The sequence below is a fragment of the Sinocyclocheilus grahami genome, unplaced genomic scaffold (assembly GCF_001515645.1).
Source record: "Sinocyclocheilus grahami isolate Dianchi unplaced genomic scaffold, SAMN03320097.WGS_v1.1 scaffold1279.1, whole genome shotgun sequence".
NCBI lineage: Eukaryota > Metazoa > Chordata > Actinopteri > Cypriniformes > Cyprinidae > Sinocyclocheilus > Sinocyclocheilus grahami.
Window position 1 is genome coordinate 56,287 of NW_015506458.1, and position 10,324 is coordinate 66,610.

The 10,324-nt window shown below is 38.0% G+C and overlaps 2 protein-coding genes across 2 annotated transcripts in view; both read right to left on the minus strand.

Moving 5' to 3' along the window:
• Positions 1 to 9,554, minus strand: part of LOC107568774 (sodium/potassium-transporting ATPase subunit alpha-1-like) — a 30,844-nt gene extending 21,290 nt beyond the window's left edge. Inside the window, exons 1-2 of the mRNA XM_016254752.1 lie at positions 9,549 to 9,554; positions 8,035 to 8,078 (exon numbers count right to left, since the gene is read on the minus strand). Of these exons, the coding sequence (XP_016110238.1) occupies positions 8,035 to 8,078; positions 9,549 to 9,554 (50 nt within the window). The remainder of the gene's footprint in view (positions 1 to 8,034; positions 8,079 to 9,548) is intronic.
• Positions 3,313 to 7,136, minus strand: LOC107568776 (sodium/potassium-transporting ATPase subunit alpha-1-like). The gene is made up of 12 exons (XM_016254754.1): positions 7,053 to 7,136; positions 6,798 to 6,911; positions 6,612 to 6,671; positions 5,746 to 5,949; positions 5,509 to 5,622; positions 5,289 to 5,423; positions 4,995 to 5,112; positions 4,643 to 4,911; positions 4,253 to 4,561; positions 3,975 to 4,109; positions 3,698 to 3,890; positions 3,313 to 3,608 (listed from the first exon to the last, which is right to left on the minus strand). Exons 1-12 carry the CDS (start codon positions 7,062 to 7,064, stop codon positions 3,397 to 3,399), a joined length of 1,875 nt encoding a protein of 624 aa, XP_016110240.1. The 5' UTR covers positions 7,065 to 7,136; the 3' UTR covers positions 3,313 to 3,396.
• Positions 9,555 to 10,324: the final 770 nt, after the last annotated feature.

The window sequence follows — 10,324 nt, forward strand, 5'->3', positions numbered from 1 at the left end:
AATCTGTATCTTCCATTCCAACCTCTCCCACCACCATGGGCAAGACCAAAGAGCTGTCAAAGGATGTCAGAGACAAGATTGTAGATCTGCACAAAGCTTGAATGGGCTACAAGACCATCAGCAATAAGCTTGGTGAGAAGGAGACAACAGTTGGTGCGATTATTCGGAAATGGAAGAAATGCAAAACGACCATCAATCGGCCTTGGTCTGGAGCTCTGTGCAAGATCTTGCCTCATGAGGTAAGGATGATCATGAGAAAGGTGAGTAATCAGCCCCGAACTACACGGGAGGAGCTTGTTAATGATCTTAAGGCAGTTGGAACCACAGTCACCAAGCAAACCATTGGTAACACACTACACCTGCTGAAGAAGGCACATGTACAGACCCGTTTAAAGTTTGCCAATTAACATCTAAATGATTCAGAGAAGGCTTGGGAGAAGTGCTGTGGTCAGATGATACCAAAATTAAGCTCTTTGGCATTAACTCGACTTGCTGTGTTTGGAGGGAGAGAAATGCTGACTATGATCCCAAGGAACACCATCCCTACAGTCGAGCATGGAGCTGGAAACATTATGCTTTGGGGCTGTTTTTCTGCTAAGGGTACAGGATGACTTCACCGCATTGAGGGGCAAATGGACGGAGCAATGTACTGTAAAATCTTGGACGAGAACCTCCTTCCCTCAGCCAGAACACTGAAGATGGGTCATGAATGGGTATTCCAGCATGACAATGACCCGAAACATACTGCCAAGTCAACAAAGGAGTGGCTCAAGAAGAAGCACATTAAGGTCATGGAGTGGCCTAGCCAGTCTTCAGACCTCAATCCTATAGGACATCTGTGGAGGGAGCTGCCAAACGACAGCCAAGAAACCTTAAGGATTCAGAGAGGATTTACTACGTTTTGTTTATTACATTAATGCACTGACTAAATATATAGCCACACTTCTTGGTTGTCATGCTTGCTGGCAGATTTGTACACACAGACGATTTAGAATTTCAAAATATAGCTGTTAACCAGCGTGGAGTCTCTAATGAAATAAAACCAAATAACACGTAAAGATGCTTTTGCAGCTAGCCTGCTGCACATTAGTAACATCGAAAGTGTGTTTAGTTCATAGGTGATATTTTGTACACTAAGCTTCCATAATAATTCAATTAAATACTATGCTAAGAGAAAACATCACAATAGCGTAGTCATTCAAAACCAGGACAAAGAATGAACATAGCGCTAACATTAATGAATGTCTATTTGGAATAACCATGCTCTTACCAATTTGACCGTAGGCCATACTGATTAGCCTCTCATTCACCAATTTATCTGTTTTAGCGTTTCTGGGTTGTCTCTTCATGATATCACTTTCAGCAATTTCATAGGCCAATGAGATAGCAGGAACCTGCGGAAACATTAATCAACAAATCAAAATATAGCTGCAGCCAATTACAGCATGCATTACACCACCAGAAGCAAGCATAACCATCTAAGTAAAGCACAGTTACATAGGACACCAGAACCACAATTTGAAGCCAATAGGTTCACAGATAATAAGTAGAACCATTTCTTTACTTTTTTGACCATTTGGGGGAGCTGTCAAAAAGTCATAGTTCAGGACATGGAATTAGTTTTTCAATAAGATTCAAAATGGTCAACAGCCAATATGATTGACACCAGAAAAATGGACATCACTGTTTGTGAAAAGTTATGAACAGAGTCAGAGCATTACACTTAATTATTTGGAGTAATTTTCAGATTTTCTGACCAGTAGTGGGACTAAATACAAACTTACACAATGGCTGCAATTACAAGGTTTCATCCAATGCATCCAAGCATTGCCATGACAAGGCCAAACTTCCTGGTTGGGATGCTATTCATTGGCATGGTCTAAAGATTATCTGTCCCAAAGCTAGGGAGGATCTGTACGCTAGTTTGTTTTCAAGACATTAAAGATGGTTCAAACTATGATCCAATGAATCAGAAGAAAAAAATAACATGGTTCAAAGGTTAGTTCCAAAAATGTGTCAAACTTTGAGCTGTTGGTGGCACTACGGGGTCTGAGAGGGCAACCAAAGTCAAACTGAAGGTCAGGCCTTCCCCAATCAGTTTACGAAATATCAAAATGTTTTACCCTAAGGATCTAGGGACTGCCAAACCAAAGAAAATGAAGAAAACTAATCTAATCTATATAATAGGTGAATATGCCCCTTCAGTGTTTGGCCCCTGATTCCCGTACTGGAAAATATTCTGTATCAGTAAAATGTGTCCTTTCACCTACCATGTCAGTCCCCAGGTCAATACAGAGAATGGTGACGGTACCCAAAGGTAGAGGAATATTAGCAATGATGAACAAAAGGAAGGGTGAGATCTCAGGGATGTTACTGGTCAGAGTGTAGGCAATGGACTTTTTCAAGTTGTCAAAGATCAGACGTCCTAAAGTTGAAGACATGTTTGAGAAATAAGTGTCAAAATAAACTTCAGAAATCCTCAGTTAATAACATTTTCAATAAAATGTCATACCTTCTTCAACTCCAGTGACAATTGAGGCAAAGTTGTCGTCCAGAAGGATCATGTCAGCAGCCTGTTTGGAAACATCAGATCCAGCAATACCCATAGCCACACCAATGTCAGCCTTCTTTAGAGCAGGAGAATCATTGACACCATCACCGGTTACGGCTACAATGGCACCCTGATAAGAGGAAAAAATGCATTAAAATGGTATCTGCTCGGCGAAATCGTCTAGTATCAATAGGATTGGATAGACAACGCTCTAATGGTACCTGTCGTTGACACCCTTCCACAATGATCAGCTTTTGTTGTGGAGAAGTTCTGGCGAACACAATTTCTGTATGGTGTTTCAGGATATCATCCAGCTCTTCTTCACTCATATTCTTCAGTTCACCACCATGGACCACACAGGCCTTAGCATCTCTAGAGATACACTTTGTATTAGCATGCTTCTAGAGCAAATTCAAAACTTGGTGTCCATAAATGTTTTGTTAGAGATTGCCAATATACCTTGGATTAACCTCTCCAACAGGGATGTTCAAACGTGCAGCAATGTCTTCCACAGTCTCATTCCCTTCAGAGATGATACCAACACCCTTTGCAATAGCTTTAGCTGTAATTGGATGGTCACCAGTAACCATGATAACCTGAAATATAAGATTTTGAATTATAATTTGATTAATTTATTGTACATACAACAAGTATGAACAAAATTGAATATGCTGCAACATATTCACAAAATATTTAATAAAAAATGGATCTTGAACCAAGAACAACTTCTTGATTCAAGACCTTTTACAAATAGCCTTGTTTTTGGATGGTCACTAGTAACCTGTGATAGAAGACATAGATGCTTGATCATCTGATTCATGGTATAATATAATAAGTAAATATAATCAAGCCATCAGTCTTGAATCAAGGTGAAACAACACCTTGATTCCTGCACTCCTGCACTTGCCCACAGCATCTGGTACAGCTGCACGAGGAGGATCGATCATGGATATGAGGCCAACAAAACACAGGTTCTCAGTTGGGAAGTTCACTTCTTCAGAATCAAATGCAAAACCCTCAGGAAATTGGTCATCAGGGAGGCTAAAGTGGCAGAAACCTTTAAAAAAAGAACACTTCATTAGTGTACATAGTCATAGTTTTGACTGCAACAACTCCACAAGGTGAACTTCATAATGTTGGCTTTACCCAGCACTCTTTCTCCAAGACCTCCGAGTTCTACATAAGCATTTTGGAATGAATCTTTCATTTCATCGTCCAAAAGCTGTTCTTTTCCTTGAATCAAAATGGAGGAGCATCGATCCAAGATTCTCTCAGGGGCTCCCTTCATCACCAGCAGATGCTTAGACTCTGTGGAATTGGGATTCTTGTGGATTGAGAGCTAGAACAAAACATATTAGGGGCTGTTATGAAGGTCAGTCAAATGAAATCTGTAAATCTCCAAAGAACAATTCAACAAAAATACCTGATACTTGTTGGTGGAGTTGAAAGGGATCTCAGCAATCTTTGGGTACTTCTCTCTCATTTCAGTGACTGAACCACAGCACAGCTCAATACACTTCAACAGGGCAGACTCTGAGGCATCACCAGCTGTGTCTCGCTGCAAAAGATTTCTTTCTTTTACTGATAGTGTGTTGATGGACATACATTTGATGGACTTTTACAAGTCACTCTAAACGTAAATCATCTAAATGTTTCTCAAAATATTTTTTAAGTACTAAATATTGAGATGTTCAAGCACACCTTAAGGATTGGCACATGGTTTTGATCAGCAAGGAAGACTGCACGGTTGCACAAGCCAGCAACACGTGCAAGAGCAGACCAAGTTGGAGAGCTCCTGTCAAATGAGGTTCCACTCTGGTTCTCTGTGGTGTCTGCTTCATGAATCTGGTTGTCAAACCACATGTGAGCGACGGTCATTCTGTTCTGGGTCAAAGTTCCAGTCTTGTCAGAGCAAATGGTGGAGGTTGAGCCAAGAGTCTCCACAGCTTCGAGATTCTTCACCAGGCAGTTTTTCTTCGCCATACGTTTGGCAGTCAGAGTTAGACACACCTGCATTAAGTTACAAGTTAAGTAATAATTCTTGGCTCAAGTGAAGTGTACTTTGGCTCTGTACTTTGAACTCTGACTTACAGTAACAGTGGCAAGGAGTCCTTCAGGTACATTAGCGACAATGATTCCAATCAGGAAGATGACAGCTTCCAACCACCCATATCCAAGAATCAGGGAAAGAATGAAGAAGCTGACACCCAGGAAGACGGCCACACCAGTGATGATGTGGATGAAATGCTCAATCTCTTTAGCAATTGGTGTCTGTCCACCTTCCAGACTAGAGGCAAGAGTGGCGATACGACCCATGACAGTACGGTCACCGGTGTTGATGACAATCCCTCTGGCAGTACCTATTGAATATTGTAACTTTTAATTACATAGTTCTGACATTGCTTTTGTAATCCAACACACTTCAGCTGTTTTATCTTTGTACCTTCAACACAGTTGGTAGAAAAGAATGCAATGTTTCTAGTTTCCAGGGGATTTTCATTGGAGAAGTCAGGAGTACGAGTCTGGGGCTCAGATTCACCAGTGAGTGAAGAGTTGTCAACCTTGAAAGGAGGAAAGCAAGAATAACATGCACCTTTAAGATTCCTGGTTGGTGAAGACACCAGCATACCTACATCCCCTTCTGGTGACCAGCATTCAAAATGCAGCTTAACTATGTCATTATTTTCAACAGTGGGAGTATGTTACTTTAGCCATTCTGATAAGCTTTATGTCTTACCTTGCATCCATGTGCAGTGATGATACGAAGATCAGCTGGGATTCTGTCTCCACCTTTGACCTCCACAAGATCACCAGCTACTACCTCCTCAGCATTGATACTATTTTTCTCTCCATCACGCACAACCAGGGCTTGCTACAAAATCATATTGTATTAGAATTTTTTTGTGTGTGTGTGAGAGCTACAATGTTTTATGGGAATAACTTTTACATGTCAGTACCTGAGGAACAAGGTTCTTAAAAGACTCCATGATTTTAGAGCTCTTGGCTTCTTGGTAGTATGAGAAGCATCCTGTTATTATGACAACAGCAGCAAGCACAATTCCCAGGTAAAGCTGCAAAATCAAACAGGTTCATAGTGGGGTTAATTATGCTACTGAGAATTGTGTGATTCACTATGTTTGTTGACATATGAAACATTTATGCATAAATATAAGAAGATTTTTGTTCCACTGTACATTGTCATTAGCAGGTTCATCTTCGGAGGCAGCCTGGATACCGTATGCCAGAAAACAAAGGATTGCACCAATCCACAGCAGCGTTGAGAACCCACCAAAGAGCTGTTTACAGAACTTGACCCATTCTGGAGTTGTAGGAGGTGGGGTCAGGGCATTGGGCCCATCACGAGCTAAGATCTCCTTTGCACGAGAAGAGGACAAGCCCTGCCAATAATAATAATAAAATAACAATTTGTTAAAAGTTGTTGCATGGTGAGTGAAGCTTAAAACAAAGGCTTTTATTTAAAAAAAAATATATATATATAAACATAAATTCAAGGGAGATTTTGTAGGATAACTAAAAGGGGGCATGCAGTCCTTGAGGTGTTGGAGTTTAATGAAGGTCAGGGTGGGGCAGAAGGTTTGATCTAGGTGGGGGTGTAGCAAAATGGCAGTGCCGCACTTGCTTATGTCCGGGTTTGCTCCAGGACAGTTAGCAATAATTGACTCAAATAATATTATGCACATAGGTTTCAAATCCAAAGCTTTCATAGATTATTTGCAAGTACTTGTATTAGACGTTTTCCATTACAACATATAATCTGTTTCAATTACATATTAATTTCGATTTTAACATGCCTGCTGGTAAACTTCTTGCACAGATGTCATATATATATATTTTTTTTTTTTAGAGTAAAAGTGCTTTGATTTGACAGAAAAGACATATGGAGCTTAACAATCCAAAATTTCAATGAGGTTACCAATTTTTCAAAGGCAGATAATAACAACAATAATTTATGTCATTCTAAGAAGATAAAAGACGCATATGATTTCATATGATATCATTTTAAATACATAATGTTTCCCAAAAGTGTCACTAAGCTCACCCTGGTCAGGTCAGTGCCGTATTTGCGGTGAAGCTCATCCATTGTCAACTTATGGTCATCCTGCAGAAGCAAAAAGAGCCTTTAAATCTTAGTTTCCCACATAACTGATTATTGTTAAATGGAATGTTAAAAGTATTTTAATGCAATGTGTATTTTTAAAAATGTATTTATATATGAATTTCCTACCAGATCCACTTCTTTTTTAAGATCGTCCATGTCCTTCTGCTTTTTTTTCCCTTTTTTTGGCATTTTTGCTCCATCCTCTGAAGTTGCCGCCAATTTGTACTTATCATTCCCTGTCTATCAAAAATAACGATACTTAACATATGCAACTAACACATTAACTTAGTTAAACAAAGCAAAAGAGAGAGAAATAGAGCAATAAAAGCAAATGTGCAATGAAACTGGCAGTATAATAAATCATAGTCATAGTCTACTCACTCCAAGCCCCATTTTCCTTGTTTATTTCAATTTAAACTCTGGAGCTTTTGGATTTTAGATGTCGTAGTCCTCCTGAAAGCCTCTCCAGAGACAAAAAGCTCCTGTGTGCCCAAGCAAGGTTCACAAAATTTATACCCTGCCAACTCACCTGTTTCAAGGAGGAGTTGTAAGAAGATTAGGGAGGAGTTTTGGTTGCTGCCATGGAGCTTTAACATTTATTCAACCTTCATCTGTAAAGGTAGGTCATGTCATTGACATCTACATGAGGAACGAGCTTACTCAATATTTGAAAAGACCTGTGGTAGTTTGCACATAACAATTTATTATAAAACTTCCGTGTGCACTGATTTGTCTTTAACATTAAATTTCTCTGCATTTATAAATCATTTATTAGTCTGGCACCACCTGATTTTTATGACTTTTGGCCACTTCTCCATTTCAAAGGTAAGTGATGAATGACTGTGTAAATTGTGTCCTCTGGCATTCAACACCCAGTAATAAATCTGATAAAATCAAACTATGCTTTTAGGCTACAATCTCGTATTTCAAGCATTCTGAATGTGAGTTTGGCATACGTTTTGTTCGTGTTTTGTAAACGTCTCGCTATCTTTTCTCTGTCAACAGCGGATTAAGTTCAGTCTATATTTATGCTTTTCTACAGCATGCCACCACTTATATGTCTGTGAGCATGGATTGCACATTTCCTTTTGAGTTTGCATCCATTAGTTTGGTAAATACTCCAGGAAAACCAGGATCAGCTGGTGCTGCAGCTCAGAGAGGCCTATAAATGACAGCATGTGTTAGGAAGGTGGGAATGAACTGTGTGGACATTGAAGGTGAAATCAGGGTTCTGGGAATGTCTCTCTGACAGTCATAAACGATTCAAGCAGAAATCGGTGTTGCTGGTTTTGTGGTTACATTTTAATATTTTTTTTCCTCATAAAGGTCTAGCACTCATTAACTTGGGATCATGAAATGGCACTTTAAAGCAGCTGCCCAACCTGTTTTAAGGAAGCAGTCCCGTCTCTTAAAGGAAACATTATATACTAAAGTAGGCTGTCTGCCCGTGTGTTACTTAGAATTCACGTGAATAAAGCAGAATTTGTTACTTTGCAAGAAACAAGTGCACCAGTCTATTTTAGTCTTTGGAAATAGCAATGCCTGGATCAAATCACACACGGTAATAGCTAATAATACCCTTAAACAGTGAAAACTATCATTTAGTAAACTGGTTCCAGTGCTTCATCCAATAATTGGTCTGTCTGAAACAGGGATTATTCTCAAAATGAAAGGACAATGTGATGTAGTCTTTCACTGTACAGAGAAATGTGAAGGGGGAAGGGGCTACTGTGACACACGTGATTACAGCAGGGGCTCTATGGATGTGAGCAGAAATGGCAAACAAGATCTTTAGTTCTCTTAAAGGAGGAAAAATTATGCAATCTAATCTAATCTAATATTTTGTGGTAATGTCTGGCCCATAACATCATAACACAACACAACACAACTCAGCTCAACATAATTTATTGCTGTGAACAGTTGAAGTGAATATATTTTCCCAATCGAAAATAAAACATAAATATATAGACATAAATATAATATACCGCATTGGCTATATATTATGTACTTGCAAGGTTCTCTCAAAGTTTTTCCAGTAACATTTCATTTCCAGCACAGCATTTAATTTAATTTCATTTCCAGCACTTTCATTCAGAGTTATCTAGTCTTTAACAATGTTCTCAGAACATGTGCACAAAAATGTTATTTATAAATCATTAATGTAACAGTTTTTAAAAACATTTCACTTCGTCTAACGTTTTTTTTTTAAATGTTACTACTTGTTTCAGAACATTTAGAGAACATTTAAAAGTAACATTTCCATAATGTTTGAAAAAAAAAATGATAAAATGGAATGTTCCCTTAACATTCACTTAAAAAAAAAAAAACAAAAAAAACGTTTTTTTAAACATTAAAAAAACTGGACGTTTTGAATGTTCAGAGAACATTCAGAAATGTTTTCAGAACTTAATGGGAACGTTAGCAAAACCTTCTTAGAACATATTATAGATAGATAGATAGATAGTTTTTTCTGCCGTTTCTTTATTTTCAACAGTATGGATGTCAGTGTTGTAAGTGTGCTGCTCATGGCCGTGCAGTAAGGACTGTAGAGTGTCTCTAAGAGCTGCTTATTCTCTCAGGCATGCAGCTGTGAGCATGGAGGGAAATGTCAGCCATAGACACTGTGTGTGTGTATGTGTGAGAGAGAGAGAGAGAGAGAGAGGCAACAGATCAACAGAAAAATAAACATGACGAGTGTGAAAGAAGGCAGTGTCTCTGTCTTGCGTGGCTCTCGTGAAGAACACTGCAGAAATCAGCAAGAATCTGATTTTAGAAGAAGGTTGTCACTCCTAGTATGTCAGCACAATTCAGTGACATTACAAATGTCTATTCATATTCAGGAATTGCTGGGCCAAAAATTTTAATTCATTTCCTCACCCTCATGTCATTCCAAACCTGTCCTTCTGAAGGATACGGAAAGTGAATTGGGATGTGTGCTGTCAATGTATCATAACAGTAGTCAATCTATTTTTTTTTTTTTGCTATATTCTTGGTCTTCTGAAGCTTGAGATTAAAAATAATAATAATAATAATAATAATAAATAAAATATATTTGTCATTATTTAGTAGTGGAATCACTTTTTTCCCCTTGATATATGACAAACATGTGGATTAGATATTAAATAACCATATATTTGGAATAATCCAGTGAAAGGTGCAAATGAAAAGTACTTAATTTCATTCGAAACAGAAGGAACATAATATAATATAATATAATATATATAATTTTGTGGGGAACAAATAAAAGTGTTGCAATAAATATGGTAAAATGTTACACATTGCTATTTGTATTATTATAAAATCCATTCATTAAAAACATTCATGAATGTATTTATATATAAGTATGTACTATAAAATTTAAATACATTTATTTTAAATGTATAGCATATTTTTTAATAAGGCAACAACATATGATAGATACGATAGGACAAAACAAATACAGTGCAGCACGAACTGTTTTTATACAGTCAACCCTCAACGGTTTTATACAGTGGGGCAAAAAAGTATTTATTCAGCCACCAATTGTGCAAGTTCTCCCACTTAAAAAGGTCTGTAATTTTCATCATAGGTATACCTCAACTATGAGAGACAAAATGAGAAAAGAAAATCCAGAATATCACATTGTAGTATTTTTAAATAATTAATTGGTAAAT

What these genes read in the sequence shown, in the direction of transcription:
- LOC107568776 (XM_016254754.1), bottom strand. An exon ending in TTAAGAACCTTGTTCCTCAG is followed by an intron (nt 5,424 to 5,508) that starts GTACTGACATGT and finishes ATGATTTTGTAG; the next exon opens with CAAGCCCTGGTTGTGCGTGA. An exon ending in ACTCCACCAACAAGTATCAG is followed by an intron (nt 3,891 to 3,974) that starts GTATTTTTGTTG and finishes GTTTTGTTCTAG; the next exon opens with CTCTCAATCCACAAGAATCC.